We start from the raw sequence: 20,892 nt of genomic DNA on the forward strand, positions 1-20,892 counted from the left end.
AACTCCCAATCCCGACCATTTGACTGTCACGCAAGTGACACGCGCACGACGCGCTCGCTTCGGCCCCAGCTCACACTCGTCCACTCCGCAGGTCTGGGCTGGAGGGGAGCCAGTGAGGGGCGCGAGCGAGCTGAGAGTCTCAGGCCAGCCGAGGCCACGGAGTCGTGCTTATGCAAGACGGGACACGCACCACTTGCCGTGTCACAGGCAGCCGCGGTGACCACGGCGACAGCAGGACTGCAGCTGCTCTGTGCTCGGCGCGCTCCAGTCCAAGGTCCCGGTCTATTTATGAAACTGTTTATTGACTGATACGAGCTGTGCGCACAGTGCAAACGAATACACCAACGTCACCTTACAGGCTAACAGTGCACGCTAATACACAAGTGTGCACTTACAGACTAACACCGTGCACGCTTAAACACTTACACTAACATACTAATACAGAGTGTGCTAATACACAAGTGAACACGTATAGACCAACTAAGTGTACACTTATAGACGAATAGAGTTTATTAAGAAACACCAGAACACCAACTCGCATGTCTGACAACAAAGTTGTCAAACCCGTCCACCCCCATCGGAGGACCCGTGTCTTGAGTTCGCCAGCTTGCCTGCACACATCCAGTCTGTCATCAGCACAGAGAGACGGCTCCCGCTGGCGTGGTGACTGCTAGGCCTGAGTTAATGGCAGCGCTGCCCTACACACATTCTACATTAGCGCACTCATTTCAACCATTAGCTTTGTTTTGCCATCTCTTAAATCAGAGTAATTTCACCCAAGCATGACTCCCAGAGGGAAGTGGATTACATTGAAGCCGACTGTTTCTGTTTTATGATCCCTATCACTCAAGGCCAATAGAGATCTCTTTCCGGACAATATGCAAATGCACCCTTTGAACAGCTCATCAGCGAGGCTATAAAGGGTGTTTAATGGAGGATGAACCCTGTGGTACAGAGTTATTAATTTGAGAGAGAGAGAGAGAAAGAAATAGGAAGAGAGCGGAGAGAGATCGAGAGAGAGATGGAGCTAGAGGGAGAGAGAGAGAGCGGAGAGAGAATGAGAGAGAGATGGAGCTAGAGGGAGAGAGAGAGGAGGAGAGAGAACGAGAGAGAGGAGGAGAGACAGAGACAGAGATGGATCTATATTCAATAAAAAAAATCGCTTGCTGTCTCATTAAAAGAAATAGGCAAGAAGACATACTGTAGGTGAACTCAACGTGGATCATGAACAGTTGTTTGTTAGATTCTGGTGTGGACATATTATGGTCTGGCGCTCGGGCACTTTTCATCAGTCCTCGTGGCACATTAAAGGAAAAGAGACCATTAAAACAATCTGCGGCCATTTCATTACAGCTGCATCTATCTTTAAAGCCTCCAACAGCAGCACCCAGAGGGATGACCGAATGGATGTGCACGTGTCCCAGAGACCATCATCTGTGCACGTGTCAACCCCAGCCTCAACATGGCAACCAGGGGTGCAATCTCCCGCACAATCAGTCTGTCTGAGTTGGATAAGCAGGGTTTAAAACCTCCATAAGAGGCGCCTCGCACGTCCTTCGTGGTGAGCAGTGCTTCCTCCAAGGACAAAGAACAACATTGTTCTCTCTCTCTTTCTGGTCCAGCTAAAACCTAGAGACACACCTAAGGGGACCAACAAGCAAGCTGGCATTTCTGTACATGATTGATGATAGATCGTCACGGGTTTGTGGTGTGGTCTTGCGGAGCCTGGGGACTATTCCGAGAGGGGGAGCGGTTGCGGTTGCGGTCACGGTCCCTTGGCCCAGCGTCACCAGAGGGACCAGAGGGACCTGGCCGTGGTTCAACTCTATGGGCGGTGGCTTGGTCAAGCCTGCCACAGGGGACTGCTGCTTGGGCAGGGCTCCAGTCAAACACCACACACTCAAACTCACACACACAGGTGTGCACAAACCCAGGCTCAAACACACACACACACACACACCCACAAGCACAAGCATGCACGCACCCGCGCATGAAAACACGCGCACCCTCATGCACACTTTGTGAACATGCACGCAGACACACAAACATGGAAATGCATTCACACATAAGCACGCAGAAAGGAAATGAGAGTGGTTATGAGTTTAAAGGGAATATGAGGGACTGTTTGTTTTCCTGACAACAGCATGACAGGGTGGTCGGTCAGCCTGGATATACGTTTCCATCCCCGAGCTCCTACAGGAAGGAGGAACCACCCTCAGGTGTGTTAAGATCCAAATCTGAATTGAGCTATTATGCCGGCAGCAAGATATGCTCGTTGTAATAACACGAACCAGACTGAGGAATTACAGGCTTTGTTTAAAGCAGGAGGGCACTTAGTTAAATAGGTGATTCAAGTGGGGGGTTTGGGGTGTGTGGGGTAGCTTATGAGACAGAGCATTAGACAGGATGTATAACAACAAAAAAAAACGAGACAAGGATCTGCTAATGCAATCTACCTTGTCTGTTTGTGGGCATGCAGGTCTGTCTTCTCTGTTAACCTCACCTACCCTACCTAAGCTATGATGAGACCTAAGCTACCCTACCTTGCATGACTATATATACAAACTGAGATGTAGAAAGATGTAATTAAATTAAAAGCTCCTAATCCTTTGTCCTTGGGAATCGGGTTCCATACTACATCTGTGGGAAACATTTCTAAATGTACACAGGAGAATGAGACAGTGAAGCAATTGACATTCCTTTCAAATCAGTCTCGGGGCTAAAAAGGGATATATCATCATTAGGGGTCAAATTCAGTCAAGCCTTGCCTTGGCCTATGCGCTGCTTTCTTTAGGCCGTCGGAGGTGCTTTCAAACCGCCCCCTGCCCAACACCACCATCTCCATCCATGGGCTGACGATGGTTGACCCTTACAATGAACTCAGTGATGGCAAGGAATCTCCTCCAACAAGCTGCAGACTTAATCAGTTTGTTATTACCAGTCTAGCCAGTCTCTAACTGCCATTATCCCTGCTTCACTTCAAGCTGCACATGGCAAAGAAACATTTCCTGCAGGTTTCCTGTCCAAACGCTGCACCCAACACTGATAAAGAGGTGATTTCTGGTGATGTTGTGGATACAAAGCACAACACACGCATACACACACACACAGTTGACTCTCTGGACAAGCATGGGTCCGACGTGGACCAGCATGCATCTCATTAGCTGATCTAATTAACCAATCAGGGGCTGAAGTCTGGCATCCGTCAGGAAGTAGGGTGGTGATGTAATCTCCCTGCTCTGCTGCAGTGAAACGTGGCCTGTTGGCGTTAGCGCCTCGTTAGGGAGCACTGCGGCGTTCACGGCGCAGGGAAACACGCGGAATGGTGAGAAAACCACCGTACACCAGCTAACGAGTGACGTCGTGGTGACGTTGTCATGGCAACGTTGTCATGGCAACGGCCATCTAAAAACCGCAACTGTGTCTTTGACACGACACATTCTTTGGAGGAAAAAAAAGAACTCCCACGAGGGCAGTAGGATATGAGGGGGTGAAATGCGTAAATTTTGATATTGTCCTTTTTTTTATGTACTCACTGCTGTTTGGCAGCTTGGAGGTATAAGACGAGTTAGCTCAACAACAAAAGCTGCTTCACTGTACCATCTGTGACGTCCAGTCTTTCTGTGACCGGAAGCAATTTTATATTTATCCTCCAGTTTCCTCTCCCTCTCCTCCTGTATTTTTCTCTCGCTCTCTCTTTAATGTGTCTGATGGTGACTGAAAAGAAATAAAAGCCATTGTCCTGAGTCTACGAGGCAGATGAGGGATGGCGTGGGCACATGCGTCAGAGACGGGCTCCACACAGGCAGGACACGGCCTCTCTCTCTCTCTCTCTCTCTCTCTCTCTCTCTCTCTCTCTCTCTCTCTCTCTCTCTCTCTCTCTCTCTCTCTCTCTCTCTCTCTCTCTCTCTCTCTCTCTCTCTCTCTCTCTCTCTCTCTCTCTCTCTCTCTCTCTCTCTCTCTCTCTCTCTCTCTCTCTCTCTCTCTCTCTCTCTCTCTCTCTCTCTCTCTCTCACCTGACCACTTTGGTTCCTCCCTTGGTGACCTGCATGTCGACCATGCAGCCGGTGTTGACGTAGGAGGCAAGGTTGATCTCCGAAAACTCCGCCTGCATTGAACAGAGAAAACAGGAAACCTGAGATGAAAGACTTAATTGAGTTGAACGAATGCTTTTTTCACAAGGGAAAGATGCAGCCTCGTTAGCATAACGATCAAACACACTAACTGAATATTATGTAACTTTGATATGAAACCAAAGATTTGAATCCTCTGGAAATTCCATTGCAATAAGTATTCACTTTGGATCTCTGTCAGGATGGCTATCTCTACACCACAGAAGCGGAGAGCATCACATGGTGCCAATCCTGTTCAGGAATATAAAATAACGTATCATTTATGATGTCATGAGAGTGAGAGAGAAGCAGGGGGAAATAGAGGTTGGGAGAAGGTGAACTGAGAAAGGAGAGAGAGTGACAGAGAGAGGGAAACAGCAAGGAGAGAGAAAGGGAGAGTTGGAAAGGGAATGGAGAGAGAAAGAGAGAGAGAATGAAAGAGAGGAGACAGAGAAAGAGAGACAGAATGAAAGAGAGGAGACAGAGAAAGAGAGAGAGAGGGAAACAGGAGACAGAGAGAGAGAAAAGCACAAATGTAGTTATCCCAGTCTGAGGTCTCCAGTGGACAGTGAGGGCCCTGTGACAGGCCGTATCCAGGATACCTAATGACTAAATCAAGCTCCCGCAGACATTCTGACAGAGGCAGTGGAGGAGAGGAGGAGGGGGGTAGTCTGGGAAAAGATTGTTTTGGGTAAGGACCGACTTTAGCGTGGAAGAGTTCAATTTGGTCTTGGCTGGGATAAACGACTACAGCCAAGACGGTTATAATCAGCACCACAATGGAATGTTGATACTGAAAATGCCTTCTCATTCGACTCATCTGGTCAACAGAACCAGTGAAAAAACTCAATGAGAACCGCACAGTGGAGTAGGCTGAAGAACCCCAGACAAACAGACAGGAGAGCCACACAGCAACAGAAATGAGATGGGGTCAGGTCCCAGGGGTCATGGTGGTTGATGGGTTCAGTCAATGTACTCCCAAGCGGGATGTTCCCCAGCCCAGTCAGTCTCTGCTCCCCCACTAAGTATTTCGCTCCCACAAGGTTCTGGAACACAGAAACCAATGAGGGGTCCTGAACATGTTGACCTCACACTTGAAACGCCTCCATCTGTCTTCCTTAACATCACTTTAAAGCATGGGCAGTGACACTAATGTTGAGGAGGATTAATGGCCGCCCAAATGACCCTCACTGAGAAAAACTCAATCTGACGCATCTGGTCTGCACCCAAGCAAAACAGTCCACATAGAACGCAGTAGTAATTCACTTATCAGGAGGGCTAGCTCCACAACATGACAAAGGAAGGAGGTGCTAATCTGCGTACGCAACACTTTATCAGATCCCAGCGTTGGATTCACCGAGGTCTGAACCTCGGGTGTGTAGTTACAGCCCTGCAGGGGTGTGTTTTCCCTCATCTGAGGATGGGTCGAGCTCCGTGGTAGAGCATTTGAATGCAGATCAAGAGATCCCGGGTTCAGGTTCATCTTTGGATAAAAGAGTCTGCTACATTAACACCGTTATTCCGATGTGGAGCTGCAGTTCGTGGTGCATGTGGTCCCGCAGACATCTGCTGTGAGAGAAGGACAGCTCATCTGTGTCAGCATTCTCTCTGGCCAACGAACGAAACGAATGACCCCGAACCATCCCCCCGTTTAACGTTGTTGAAGTTCTAACCGATGCCCATGTCACTATCAGAAGTCTGTCCGGCAGGCAGCCTACAGTCCCACGGAGGCATCTCTGGGAAAGCTTTTTCTCAAAGTTCTCTTCTACTGTGAAATGTGATCATCGCAGTGTCATACGGTACAGAACCGGGATGTTTCTAGAGGGAAGCTACAATACTTTCTTTGCCTGGTTTATCTGCCCTGTAGCCCCCACGAGGATGTTTCAGAGGAACACAAGCAGGTCTATGTGCTCAACGCTGCAACCGCGATGACCCAGAATGTCAAGAGCTTCATTTGAAATGCAACAAATTGCCCCCCTGGGTCTCACTGCCTTGGAAGCAAGAACATCAGCAAGAGGGAGGACTGTGTTTTCAGAAAACAATGTGCCAACTTAACCAAACGTGTATTTTTTTCTTTCTTTCTTCTTGTTCTTCTTCTTCTTAGCCAAGTGAAAAGCACCCCCCCCCCTTTCTGTGGTAGTGTTTGTCGAAGGCGGGGGAAGAGAGCAGGGGGCGAGTAAATGCCGTAATCTGGTTTACGGGACAGCGAGGCGCTGCTCATGCTCAGAGTGCTTGAAGGACACTTGGCTGCGCTCCTTCCCTCTGTTCGTCCCTGCTGATACACACCCGTTTCTGAAAGAAACATCTGTGTGCTCTGCAGCGCCGGGGCGCGCCAAGGAACACTCTTAAGACATGACACACACACGCATATGCATTCACACACTACCACACACACACACACACACACACACACACACACACACCGGGACATAAAAACACCATCGTAGATACAAACACACACACACACATATCTCGATCACATGACCCTGGCAAATCAAATCCCTCTGCAGGAGCCTACATTGACATTTGCTGCGACCAGATAAAACAAGAGAGGGGGCGATGACTTGGCAGACAACGCACACTCCCTGTCTCCTCTGATTGGCCAGCTCTCTGAGAGGACCACTGTCATTGGTTGGAGGTAAGCCGTTAAGGTGTAGGCAAACATACAGTCTGGGTAACCCGGGACGCTGTGCAAAGACATGAAGAGATGGATGCAGTTCCCCTGAAAGTTATTCTCACTAAAGTACTTCATAAACTACACTCATGGCCATAACAGCTCAGTATTCTACTGCAGTGCTTACACACACACGCACGCATACACTCACACACAGACAGTTTCACAATCCCAAACACACCCGTGCACAAACACACAGAACAGACGCATAAGCACAAACACTCACACACACACACAACACTATCCTCAGGTTTAGGGCTCTCTTAGGGCCGCTGCAGAGCCTCATTTTTACAGCGTTCTTGGCCGCCTCCTGTCTCGGGATGTGCATGGTGTAAGTCAGGCTTGTGTTCAAAGAAGTGCTTAAGCATGGACAGAGTGTACCTGGAGGACATTATTTCAGCCGCATGTGTGCTGGATCTGAAAAGCTGGCTGCATTCAGCTTTCCACTGCTGCGCACGCATGCTCACACGCACGCACGCACCCGTACACACACACACACACACACACACACACACAGCTTGCTACCAGGCCCTTAGTGTAGGTGGACAGCACAGTAAACACAGCAAGGGCCTCCAAATATGGTCTCCCATCCCCTCGCCCTTTCTCCTTCTCTCCCGCCCTCCCGCCCTCCCTCCCTTCCGCTCTCTCTCCCTTCTTCCCTCCCTCCCTTCCTCTCCCAATCACTCTGTTTCTCTCACTCTCTTCTCCTCCGCTTTTGGCGCCCAGCTACAGGATAAAGCTCCTTTGGAATCCTAGAGGAGGTATTTTTAGCATTTTACTAATGGGTGTCACCGAGGTTCAGGTGTGCAAGGTGCCTTTCCTCATGGTCATGTGACAACTTCTAAACAGTACCCCTGATTGGTGGGCTGGAGCCAAACACCTGGAATGACCAGGATAACCCAGCATGGCTGATTGTTCATGGGTCCGCAAATACACCTGTTGCTCCCTTGAAAGTCTTTGTTTATAAATCTCAGAGGTTTTGCTCTAAAGAGGCAGTGTGTTGCAGGGGCAAGAGGAGTGTTCCTGGAAGTAATAACAAAGTTCTCCTGTAGATAGAGGCCTCTAACCACAACACGAGCGAGACATATTTAGACTAAATCTTCCCTCCTCCCCCACCCCTCAACCCCAACCCCAAACCGCCCATTATAACTCTACTAAAACAAACAGTCGTCCTCAACCTTCTCTTAGGTGCAAAAGCAACAGTTCAGGGAGTGAAGCTTGTGGGAGGGACAAGACTGATGATCAACCTGTTTCCAGGAAAAATGTTCTTATCATGAGGTTTCTTCAGGGTCTATAAATAAGTGTATTTGCAATGTCGGAGAGAGAGCAAAATTATAGAGAGAGTGAGAGAGTGAGAGAGAGAGAGAGAGAGAGAGAGAGAGAGAGAGAGAGAGAGAGAGAGAGAGAGAGAGAGAGAGAGAGAGAGAGAGAGAGAGAGAGAGAGAGAGAGAGAGAGAGAGAGAGAGAGAGAGAGAGAGAGAGAGAGAGAGAGAGAGAGAGAGAGAGAGAGAGGGCTCATTTATCCCGTCTGGAAACACTTCACCTCCAAACAAATGGATGTTCCACCTGTGGCAATGTTCATTTTCAGAATCTAGAGCTGGATCATTCTCTGCTGTTCATATTCCCCTAGCATACTACTACACTGCCCTAGCATAATGCTTTACTCCCGTATCATATTACTATACTATAATACCATACTGCCATACTCCCCACACATATTACTACACAATTGTATCTACTTTACTCCACAGACCAGCAAAGCAGTAGGGAGAGGGACTTTACTAAACCTCTTTACTGTACCTGCTTCCACAGGGACAACTGTGGCGTCAAGAGCAACAGGGACAACACGAGCAACAGGGGCAAATAGCTGCAGTGGCCTGCTGTAGAGGTCATCTACAGAGGGTCCAAACTCAAACACCTGCTGTAGAGGTCATCTACAGAGGGTCCAAACTCAAACACCTGCTGTAGAGGTCATCTACAGAGGGTCCAAACTCAAAAACCTCTCTTGGCTAACGTCATGGCAGATGCCCTCCACTGCCATGCAAGAAGGTATGAGGCCATTACAGGGTTACACCGGCTCTGAGGGGAGGGGAGGGGAGGAGGGGGTGAGAGAGAGGAGAGGAGAAGAGAGGAGAGAAGGGGAGGGGGTGAGAGAGAGGAGAGAAGAGGAAAGGAGAGGGGAGGGGGGAGGAGAGGAGAGGAGAGGAGAGAGGAGAAGAGAGAGGAGGGGAGGAGAGCGGCAAGGCACAGCACGAGGCGTCCTCTCCTCTCTGAGGTCATAGGCCTGCTGAGCAGATGTTGGCCCTGACGACCTGCTCAGTAACGTGGAAGGGGAAGAGAGGAACCCAGAGAAGATTTTACAACCGCCAGACCCCCAGGATAACCAATCAAGCCGTCTGTCCCATTGCTGAAATTGCAGTGTGTCGTTGGCGATTTACGCAGGAGTACTCCAAACAACTACCCACGGGGCATTTTCTAGCCCAGCACCAACACGTACCCACTCGCCTATTAGTACGGCCGCAGAAGTCCCTTTCTGGTGTTGCCAAGATGATGACGTAGATAAGGAAACCTCCCAGGCTGGAACATCGCAGATCGCTAGGCGGGGGGGGGGGGGGGGGGGGGGCGAGCCCTTCACACGGCATGACATTTACATTTAGTCATTTAGCCGGCTTACAGTGAGTACATGGACATTCCCCCGAGGCAAGTAGGGTGAAGTGCCTTGCCCAAGGACACAACATCATTTTGCACGGCCGAGAATCGAACCGGCAACCTTCTGATTAATAGCCCGATTCCCTAACCGCTCAACCATCTGATACGCGCCTCCCCCAGCAACACATCAAAGGAAGGAGACAACGGGCATTATGGGTGATAGCTCACCCCCCCCTCCAACCCCCACCCACAGTGGCCCCCTCCCAAACCCTTATCCTTCAATGTCTGATCAACACACAACACCCCGGGCCCCTCAAGTGCTGCCGTTAGTTCGGCCAAGTGGGAAGCATCCGTGCAGAGATAACCCCCCCGCCGGGTCCAAACCCCCGGAGGCCCTCGGAGATAAGAGTCCCTCGAGAGCAGCTCATCGGGAAGAGCAGCGAAGGAGAGGAGCCGGCAGCCGAGCGCCGCGCAGGGTCAACCTGGTACCACACACAGGACAGCCCCGGGGGGCAGGCTTGGCTGGACCTGCTAGGGTCAGAGGTCACCTGCTGCCACAGATAGGACAGCCCCCCTGGGAACGGACTTGTGTAGACAGGCCAATCCAGGTCGCTCGGTGCCAAAGATAGGCCAATCCAGGGGAACGTGCTCGGTCGGACGTGCCAGGTATGAGTCAAGCCACCTGCGCGGAGGCAACATCTGGTCTCGAGAAAGTGGGCTAGTAAATCAGACAGCGTCACATCTTTCCTTCCCAGGCCCAGCCTGAACTCTGCAAACTGTTCGACTTTGAGCCGACATGCGAGACGAAAGAATGTGATGAATCTGCGGCCGCGCAGTGTTGACTCTGAAACGATGCTATTCAAGCACAAGGTGACATTGATCTGAGGCTTTACAGTAAGCCCCGTCCAACTCTCGAGCTCTGTTTGTAATACGCTCTCTCTCCCCCGGCGAGCCTTGTCTTTTGTGCTCGGTGTTAAAGAGCCGTGGGTTTTATAGGAGTCGAGACGTCGGCCAAATGTAAACTTCAAAGCCGGTGCTGTCAGATTGGACGAGTGATTCATCACGGTGGGCTCGCGAGTCAACGGTTCTAATTTTAGGGGTAGTTTTTTTTGTGGGGGGCGCGTGTCTGTGTGCCAGTGTGTGTGTGTGCCAGTGTGTGTGTGTGCCAGTGTGTGTGTGTGCCAGTGTGTGTGTGTGCCAGTGTGTCTGTGTGCCAGTGTGTGTGTGTGCCAGTGTGTCTGTGTGCCAGTGTGTGTGTGTGCCAGTGTGTGCCAGTGTGTCTGTGTGCCAGTGTGTGTGTGTGCCAGTGTGTCTGTGTGCCAGTGTGTGTGTGTGCCAGTGTGTGTGTCTATGTGGGGCGGGGGGGGGGGGGGGGGTATTTGTGTAGATGAGTCTTTGTGTGTGGATGTCTCTGCGAATTTGTCTGTGCGGGTGTGTGTTTGTCTGTGTGTAAAGGTATCTGTACGCATGTGTGGCTGCAACATACAGTATCATCTTAGCATACTGTGTCAATACATACCAGACCTTACTACTAAACCCCCCCCCAATCCCTCTCTTCTAACTCTGCCATCAGAAGTATCAAAGCCTAGAGCTTTAACTACAGCATCATGTGATCTGTGTGCCCTGAGTGCCTGGGCCTCAGCCTGGTACCTTATATGGCATCCAGAGACAGACAGACAGACAGACAGACAGAGATAGCGGGAGAGGGAGAGAAAGATGTAACTAATTAACTTTAAACTATAAAAGCCATATGGATCCAAACAAACAGTACACAGTGGAAGACTACCTGATCACTGTGTCTGATCGAAACTAAGGAAGGGACATTAGCTAGGGACAGACTCAGTGAGAATAGCCTGGCGGCAGAATCTGAGGCAGCCCTGGCTACCCAAGGAGGAGAGGCAGTGTTCCCTCTGCTCACAGGGAGGAGAGGCAGTGCTCCCTCTGCTCACAGGGAGGAGAGGCAGTGCTCCCTCTGCTCACAGGGAGGAGAGGCAGTGTTCCCTCTGCTCACAGGGAGGAGAGGCAGTGTTCCCTCTGCTCACAGGGAGGAGAGGCAGTGCTCCCTCTGCTCACAGGGAGGAGAGGCAGTGCTCCCTCTGCTCACAGGGAGGAGAGGCAGTGTTCCCTCTGCTCACAGGGAGGAGAGGCAGTGTTCCCTCTGCTCACAGGGAGGAGAGGCAGTGTTCCCTCTGCTCACAGGGAGGAGAGGCAGTGCTCCCTCTGCTCACAGGGAGGAGAGGCAGTGCTCCCTCTGCTCACAGGGAGGAGAGGCAGTGTTCCCTCTGCTCACAGGGAGGAGAGGCAGTGTTCCCTCTGCTCACAGGGAGGAGAGGCAGTGTTCCCTCTGCTCACAGGGAGGAGAGGCAGTGTTCCCTCTGCTCACAGGGAGAGGTGGACACAGAGCTCCCTTTCCTAACTGAATGAGCACTTAAAGAAATTCGAACATATTTCCTCAAAATTGTAAACAAACAGAGAGAATTTGGAAGTTACTTCTCTAACAAATTGAGAGAAATTGGTTTTCTTATTAGGAGACAAACCTAACTATTCAAACTTGTCTGCAAAGTATGTGGCAGCCTGCCATGACTTTAGAGCCAGTCAACAAGGCATATTGTCACTCCATGCAATGATTGCTTTTAATGTACAGCATGTGTATGTTTGTACTGCATTTATATTATGTTATATATTATATTATTCTATACATATTATGTATGAAAAATAATACATTTAAATGAGAGGGAAAGAGGGAAAGAGAGACAGCGAAAGAGAGATGAATAGAAAAAGAGAGAGATGATAAGAGACTGGGAAAAGAGAGGGTGTGAAGAGAAGAAAGAGAGACAGGAGGCGAATAACAAGGGAGAGCGCCGGGGATTCTGCTTTTATTGCCGTTTTAGAAAAGGCGCCACTCGCAACGAGCCGCTCTAACGTTTCACACAGGGATTGGGTTTCCATGTTCCACACTCAGGGTGGACACCCTCGAAGGGCCCTGGCTTAGCCAGGGAGGGGAGCGAGGGCCGAGGGCCAGGGGGGCGAGGGGCGAGGGCGGGGTGGGAGTTGGGCGGGGCCAGCGAAGGCAATCAGCAACTGACTCGTTGCCCTAGTAAGATCCGAGAGTGAATTCTGGGAAACTGTGGAGGTTTTGGCAAGAACATAGTAGGTGGTTGCTAAGGGGTGAGGGATGTTGGGGACGAGGTGGGGGGACTCTGAAGTTCTAGGCAGGATGGGGGGGATGACTAGGGGGGCACAGGGGTACGTTGTGGTCTCCTGCTTGTTGACTTAGGGGGCCTAATTACCAATGCCACATGTTTTAATTGTGGGCCACTGCAGAGCAGGGAACCGCAACTAAACGCTAAAGACCCCCTTTATTTCAGATCTATTAAGAAAATCTTGATTTTAACTCCAGGTCTCCCCCAAGCTGAGCTCCAGAACGAATACGATCTGACCACAGCAGTAAGGAACCAAGCAAACAGACACACTATAAAATCGGCGGCATTGCCTTTTCTGCGGTCTGATTTTCCGTCTCCCATAAAAATCCCTCGACTTCGTTATTTCCAAGACAGCTTGGATCGACTGTACCCCGATGGCTTACAGATGTATGGCTGAACACATTCGAAGGGGAGAGATGTTATCTACCTCGCGAAAAAAAACAACAACACTGTGCGTCTAGACTTTAAGTATTTTGCATATACATTGGCACAGACTTTCCACATGAAAGAATTATAAATATGTAGAACTGACCGGTCTCTAGTGTTGTGTTATTTCAAGTGAAAGCCAGCCTAAAGAAAGGCCTTTCTCGTCTTCACAGACACTTGATTAAAGAAAACGACCCAAGAACCATGTCCTGTAGTTTGCTACCTGGTCATCCCCACTCTACAGCTTCATACAAAAACTTGTGGTGGTGGAGTACTGAAAAGGGCTGAACCAATAAGAATCCAGTCATCTGGAAGAGGCCCAAAGCACATGGAATCATGTGTCGAGTTCTACAATTTAGACTTGGATTCAAGAATATGGAAAACAGATTGTATGTGTGTGGCTGTTGTGTTCCATGCATTAGGAATTACCAGTTTGATTCAAATAATTGTATTTTATTTGTATTATTTTGAATTTAGCCAATGCTTTTATCCAAAGCGGCAAACAGAGAGAGACTTGAACCTGAGACCTATTTATCTGCAGTCAAATGCTCGAACCACGGAGCTGTGTCCCTGCCAAACACTTCTTAACACTGCAGAACATTTCTTTAGTCACCTGTTGTTCCGGTCTGATCCGTGTAAGTCCTCAGTTTTAAAAGGCACCTACCTGTTCCACTCGGATCTCATATTCCCCGTTCAGCTTTTTCCCCCGAAAGTACTTGGCCCTGCGAGGGAGAGAAATGAGACAGGTAATTAGAGAGGAAGAGAGGCTCGAGGAGGGAGTGCAGCTGGTGAAGACCCATCCTGTCATTTGATGTCTGAATATATGAGACATGACTACAGGTATGAAAGGACCGGTAAATGGAAGGAGGATCTTCTCGGCCCTTGCTTATTCAGAGTTTTCATCGGTGTGGCCATATATGCCCAAGTGGAGGAAGAGTACACCTACATCTCATTTCGTTGCATTAAATCAGAGCCTAACATATTTTCCTTTTGGTGAATTGGAATTGGAAGTGTACTTAAAATGTACGATATATTCACATAACTTTAATAGAATATTTGAAAGTTGTTATAAGAGTTGTCATTACACCTCCATGTTTGCCCCCAGGTCAAACCCAAGAGTCTGTAGTCATAACACCACCCAGTCAAAACAACTTGAATTTAATTCTTGTTTATTTTACGGCAGGAAGGCTGAACATTTTAGAGTCGTTTCCCCCACAAAATACTCCAGTGGTGACGTGTCATAACCTCCACTCATGCTCTTCCTCATGAGGACATGTGAGGCTACTGCTGCACCTCGTGACTGGACAGTCAGTCTCCATCAACAAGCCCTGTGGTCCTCGCAGCTCAGCCAGACCCAGTCTATCTCATTAAGCCATTAGACTGCATGGCAGGAAACTGAGGTCAAGTGTGTCTCATATCAACAGGACACTTCGATGATGACACCACCAAAATACAAAGAATGTTGTTGTGCTACTCAAAGCCTTTATTTGTACACAAATAGTTTGGTCTGGAAGGTTCTTCTGATTAAACCCCCCCCCCGAGTTTGACCATCACAAACTAACAGTTTGACTGGCATGTCAAGAAACGCCACAGACAGGAAGCTGCTACTTCACTCCATATTTAGACACACACACACACAACTTACTGCAGAGGATGTCACTAAAATATATGGACGTTATATATATATATGTGTGGGTGTGTGTGTGTGCAGAAGGGCTACATACATTTCAGATGTACAGCGTGTTGAGCACGCTATGTTTATAGCCTCAGCTTGTGTCTTTGCCAACACTCTGTGGGTCCCCTGTAGTTGACCTTTGACCTTTTGCAGGCGTGGGCTGGTCGTCAATCTGTCAAGGGATGCATGCTGTTGCCTGCAGTGCCTTGTAATGTACATGCTACAGACCAAGCATGGCCAGAACAAGCTGTGGGATGCTTCGAGAAGCTGCATCTTCTCCTCTCTATAATTGACAGTCCAACATACCTTTTAGTGTCTCTTTTGGTATGGAAAAAGAGAGGTACCTCTCACTGGTGAAGATTTACATCCTGTTGATCTCCTTCGCGTTCTCTCTCCCTCTCTTGCCCTCTTTGAACTGCGCCCTATGTCTTCCTCTCTTAGTCTCCTTAACTTTTTTGAACTCGTTAACTCTCCTTAATTTTCACCCTCATTCTGCTTTTTGATGTCTTTGTGTCTCACTTTCTTTCAATCACTTTCCCCCCTCTCCCTCTCCCTCTCCCTCTCCCTCTCCCCCTCAGTGTCTCCTTGCAGGGTCTCCCTTCCTGCCTGTCTCTCTGTTTCTCCTTGCCAGGTCTCCCTCCCTGCCTGTCTCTCAGTGTCTCCTTGCCGGGTCTCCCTCCCTGCCTGTCTCTCAGTGTCTCCTTGCCGGGTCTCCCTCCCTGCCTGTCTCTCAGTGTCTCCTTGCCGGGTCTCCCTCCCTGCCTGTCTCTCTGTGTCTCCTTGCCGGGTCTCCCTCCCTGCCTGTCTCTCTGTGTCTCGGCCTGTTTCTGCGGAGGCGGCAGATCTTAAACAACCCCTGACCTGCATACTACAGAGAACATGCTACACCCCTTCACGTGCAGGAGGCTCCGAGCTACAAACAACCGGGCCGAGCTCAAGGAACTGTGCAACCTGTCGCCGCGTAAACCGATCGACGGAATTGACGACGGGATTGGCTTTTCCCGGGAGTGATCAAATCCAATCGCCTGCGTCCAGATGTAAACACCCCATCTCCACAGAGACAGTTTGGCTCAGGTTCCACCGAAAGCCGCTCACACCCACTGCATACACATCGCCCAGCGGGTTCTCTGATTGGTGCGCTGTAATATCATTCTTTGGGTTCACCGGGCCTGGTGGCTGGGAAAGGGATACTCTGTGATGTGGCCATTAAATAAAGACCGCTCCTTGACTCTGCCCACCAGAATACTGTACAACTGTACACATCTGAGCCTTGATCCTCAGCTGCAGTTTCTACATGCACTGTTTGTACATCAAAAAGGTCTGCAAAATGAATACAATGTCAAATGTCAAGTACTCGGTAATGTTTACCATGAGAGCAGACTAGCCTCTCCTGCTCTGTGCTAGAACTGAGTCATGTAGTTGATCTCAAGCAGACAGGCTTGTTAGCAGTCACCAAGGAAAGGCTGGTTGGGATTACAAGATGGGACTGTTCATTGTACGGACACAAACAACTAAGTGACAGCTTCTTGGCTCACGGCATGTCACTCTTCACTCTGTGGGTATGGCACGGCACGGCCAATGAGAGGTGAGATGGGGGGGGGGGGGCAGAGGCAGGCAGAAATATAGGGGAAAGGGGGGAGAGAGGGAGATTCACTCTGTGGCAATGGCAGGGCAAGGCCAATGAGAGGTGAGAGAAAGAAGAAAGAGAGAGTGCCATGTCGAAAGCTAAGCAGAGTACATCAGAGCAGAGATATAAGAGAGTAAGACCAGAGCACAGCTAAACAAGTAGAGGAGAGCTGCTGTATACGTCTTTCTGTCTCACTCAGAGCTGAGGGTGATGGTTGGAGGCCTGGGGCTGGGAGGCTAGGGGGACAGGGGGCCGGGGGGGCTGGGGGCCCGGGGGCCAGGCCTGTCAGGAGAGAACAGGGTTTCCCCAGAGACATGCAGGCTCTCCTCTGGAATGCCCTGGAGAAAATGTGGCACCGAGGCCTGGGGCCGGGATGGACACCCTGTCCCTCAACCCAGATAGCGGCGCTCCAACCCATTCTTTATCAACTAGTCATGAAACACCACTCACATATTAATCCGATCCCTATGAAGACACATCAATTAGCAGAGGCAGAGAAATCTGTCTTTTTGTATCCCTATTTGTATCAACAGAGAATATTTGAACCTGCGACCGCTGAGCTGAACCTATCCCCACAGAAGCAGGGCAACCTTTTCCCCTGCTATGATTAGTGCTGCCTGAAGCACTTTCCCCATCCAGATAAAATAGTTTGGCTGGCAGCCGTTTTATCAAGCATAAAACCTGACGGGAGATAAGATCCATGTTGATTTACGGAGATGCCGTAAGAACACGGAGCATCTGTTGACTGCAGCTCAGGAAACTGTCGTGAGCTACCCTTCAAACCGGTCACAACGACATGGCCCTTGAAAGCCCTTACAGGGACATGAGATTAGTAGAGAGAAAATATCCCTCAGGAACACAAGTCTGGTGTTCTGGATGTCATCCACTGTGGATGTCTGCCTTCAGACGTGTATTATCCTGTTTTATACTGTGTTTACAGGATTATACACTGGGAGACAAGCGTCAGAGCTGGAAAACTGCTAGACACCTCGAACAGGGTTCCCTGAGGGACCCACGGGGTGATGGGTCTGGCTCAGTGGCCTGAGCATTTGACTGCGGATCGAGAGGTTCAAAGGGTCTGCTAAAGGTATACATTATAGTTGATGGCCATCAACTCTCACTGTTGAGAGGGAGAGCTGCGTGCTTGTTTTACATCGATCTGAGCAAACTAACAGAAGGAGGAGAGAATAACGTTTCAACAACAGCGTGAACCAGACACGTTGCCAAAGCAGCAGCCAAATATTTGGCATTTAAAGTATTTTACGAGTTGTACTTCATCTCAGGGGGTTTGTTCAACCATTAACTGTTGAGCTGCACCCTCCAGTAGCTGCCTCTAGTATACCAGGCATTTATCTCACACCTGGCACCCTTTAAAGGGGAAAAACATACTGCCAATTAACCAATCCGTACGGAAACTTTACGAGGAGATTTGAAAGAGATGACAGGTGTCCAAGTATATCATGTTAATTCATAGCAAAGCTTCCTGCTAGCGTCTTTATCGTTCTGTAAGATCAATAGCCAGACTGGAAGTTCACAACCAATCACAAAGGAGTAAAGAAAGAGCAGGTTGGGGATTTATGTACTCAGCTCAACATGAGAGAGGGTAGGGGAGGGTGGGCCCAGGTGTACATCAAATTAAGTTAAATCCATGTTCTGCATAGATTTTTCTCCCAGTGAGTGGATGAGGATGGCATCATGGCTATCTTGGTTGTCATATGGCGCCCTCTATTGCCTGGGATAGTCAATGCACCAAATGAATGCAGTGGACTACAGGAGAGCATTTTAATGGGACAAGATTTTGTATCATTGGGCAACAGTGCCTCACTGTGGCAAAGAAAGAACCCTTTTGGATTCCAAACAGAACCTTATGGAGGTTCTATCAGGAACAATAGTGTCTTCCAGGGTTCTTTTATTGTTCTCTATAACATATGGAAAACACCTTCTAGTTTTAGTCTTGAGATCACAGCCACTCAAGGTTTTTCTGTGGCTCACAGCCAGATCAGAGCAAAACAAACTCTTCAAGTCTGGGAAACGTTCTGTTTCTAATCTCCCATCCACTCAAGTAAACAGAAATATCCCATTTGTGTACAGGCTATTTTTTGGAACATAATCATAACTCCATCTGAACGCATTATGACTCCATGCATCATTAACATGGCAGAAAGCAGCCTTACCCGGGGTCTCTAAACAGCGGGAAGACACAGTGACAGAACACAGACCGAGGAGTCCTCCCTCACAGGCAGAATGCGATCTAATCTCAACACAGATCCTTATGACTCATACAGATGAACCACAGCAGATAAACTCTGAGCAGAGAGTCTGACGCTGCCTGGTCCTCTCAGATCTGAGCCTAGGTCTGTCTGCAGGGTCTGAAGAACAACCAACTCTGTTATAGAGACGGAGGACAAAAGGGTTAATTCTGGGATTTTTTCGGTTGGCTTTGTAAAAGAAAAAAGAGGGCAATTATACACAATAAAAAAAACGTTCTGACAGGGCTGTGGAAGCTGTCTAGAACCGGCTAGCGTAGATCCTCTTACGTAACCAAACCCTGAAACTCTGAGGAAGACTCTACAGCTTATAAACAGTACTTAAAGTCTCTACCATAAAGACTCCTCCACAACAGACGTTGAGGCTAGCAAGGTGAGGCTAGCAGGGTGAGGCTAGCAAGGTGAGGCTAGTAAGGTGAGGCTAACAGGGTGAGGCTAGCAAGGTGAGGCTAGTAAGGTGAGGCTAACAGGGTGAGGCTAGCAAGGTGAGGCTATTAAGGTGAGGCTAGCAGGGTGAGGCTAGCAAGGTGAGGCTAGTAAGGTGAGGCTAGTAAGGTGAGGCTTGCAGGGTGAGGCTAGCAGGGTGAGGCTAGCAAGGTGAGGCTAGTAAGGTGAGGCTAGCAGGGTGAGGCTAGCAAGGTGAGGCTAGTAAGGTGAGGCTTGCAGGGTGAGGCTAGCAAGGTGAGGCTAGCAGGGTGAGGCTAGCGGGGTGAGGCCACCTACCATTCCGTGTGCGGGTCGTCTACGACCAATAGGATCTTGGGTTTGCGTACGACTGGTTTCAGGGGCTGGGCCGGGGGGGCAGTGCCTCCAGACCCCCCCTCGGCGGTGGCGGCAGCGGCGGCGGCGGCGGCTGACTTGGCTTGCGCTGCCGCGGCAACGCCCTGGGCCATCTGGGCGCTCTTCACCACGCTGGAGAAGGAGCTGAGGAACCCCCCTCCTCCGGAGGCCGCCGGAGGAGCCTGGGACTGGCTTGGTGCCACTGGGGGCTGCCGCCTCTCCGTGGCTGGGGAGGCGGGGGTGGAGGTGGAGGAGGAGGGCGTGGAGGGGCTGGGCGCGGGCCTCTGCAGGTCGGTCATGTAGCCGTTGGGGAGGTTAGCCACGAAGCTGCTGTCCGAGAGACGCCTGCGAAGGTAGTTCATGGTGACGGGCTGGTTGCTGGGTCAGGCCAGAGGGGAGATGTGGTTCTGTTATGAAGAGAGAGAGAAAGGGTGAGAGAAAGCCATTAAAAAGGAAAGCTGTTTTTTTTTTACCTTGTGCAGAATATTGCTTTATTCAGATGTGAATATGTGAGGTATGTGAATAAATGAATTGGAGTCAATCAGGAGATGACAGGAAGGAGAGAGAAACCGAGAGAGGAAGATTGAGGAATCTGCACAGATACCATACAATCATTCCACTCCAATGTGCCAAGGTAACGCTAACAATGTTCAGTTGTGCAGACAAAGATAGTGGGTCCCGCTAGGCTCTGACGGGGCTTTGATGTCATCCCCATTCTGGAGCACATTCCCTTTGAACGCAGTCACCATTCATGAGCAGAAACCAGGGTTGCGTAATACTGTGTAGCTAGTCTTTCACAGGAGACACATACATATAGATTAGCTATATCCCTTCAGGCAGGAGGGAGGGGGATTGGGGGATGGGGGGATGGGAGGGCATCGAGAAAAGGGGGTGGGGTGTTGGGGTGAGGTGAGAGAATGTATAGAGGTTAAAGCAAGCAAATCCTACAAAGCAAGATTCCAATCAATCTGCATCATGTATGAGAAGAGGGGAGGCTGGGACGAAGTGACTCGGTTTCATACATGCTTCCAAAAGTTGCTCGATGCGAACGGAGCGTGTGTGGGGGGGGGGCGGGGCTTCAGTTACTCGCCAGTGAAATCGTCAAGACATCTTAATGCATTTCGACGCGAGCCATTAGGCGCTTCGAATACAGAGACAGAGAGAGAGAGAGAGAGAGAGAGAGAGACAGAGACAGAGACAGAGACAGAGAGAGAGAGGAGATACCAGTCCTACCAGTACCACTATGGGGGGGGGGGGGGGGGTTGGGTCTGCAGGGAGATGGAGGGGCTGATTAAAGGCCTGGCTGAGATGTGACATGCGGGAGAAACCTGCTGGTGAATATATGAAGCCACTGAGCAGGGGCTGGGGGGGCCAGATAAGGCCTTTTATGGAGGGGAAGGCTTTTTGCAGGCGATATTAAACGCTGATTGCCACTGGATTGGATTGTGCCAGAAAGGAGATGAGAATGGAGGCCTGACA

The 20,892-nt window shown here is 49.8% G+C and overlaps 1 protein-coding gene across 2 annotated transcripts in view; it reads right to left on the bottom strand.

Moving 5' to 3' along the window:
• Positions 1–19,822, bottom strand: part of LOC134037876 (synapsin-3-like) — a 65,758-nt gene extending 45,936 nt beyond the window's left edge. For both annotated transcript variants that reach the window (XM_062483433.1, XM_062483432.1), the window contains exons 1-3: positions 19,357–19,822; positions 13,729–13,786; positions 4,017–4,108 (exon numbers count right to left, since the gene is read on the bottom strand). In XM_062483433.1, coding sequence (XP_062339417.1) covers positions 4,017–4,108; positions 13,729–13,786; positions 19,357–19,775 — 569 coding nt within the window. In that variant the 5' untranslated portion in view covers positions 19,776–19,822. The remainder of the gene's footprint in view (positions 1–4,016; positions 4,109–13,728; positions 13,787–19,356) is intronic.
• Positions 19,823–20,892: the final 1,070 nt, after the last annotated feature.

This window comes from Osmerus eperlanus, chromosome 17 (genome assembly GCF_963692335.1).
Source record: "Osmerus eperlanus chromosome 17, fOsmEpe2.1, whole genome shotgun sequence".
Classification (NCBI taxonomy): domain Eukaryota; kingdom Metazoa; phylum Chordata; class Actinopteri; order Osmeriformes; family Osmeridae; genus Osmerus; species Osmerus eperlanus.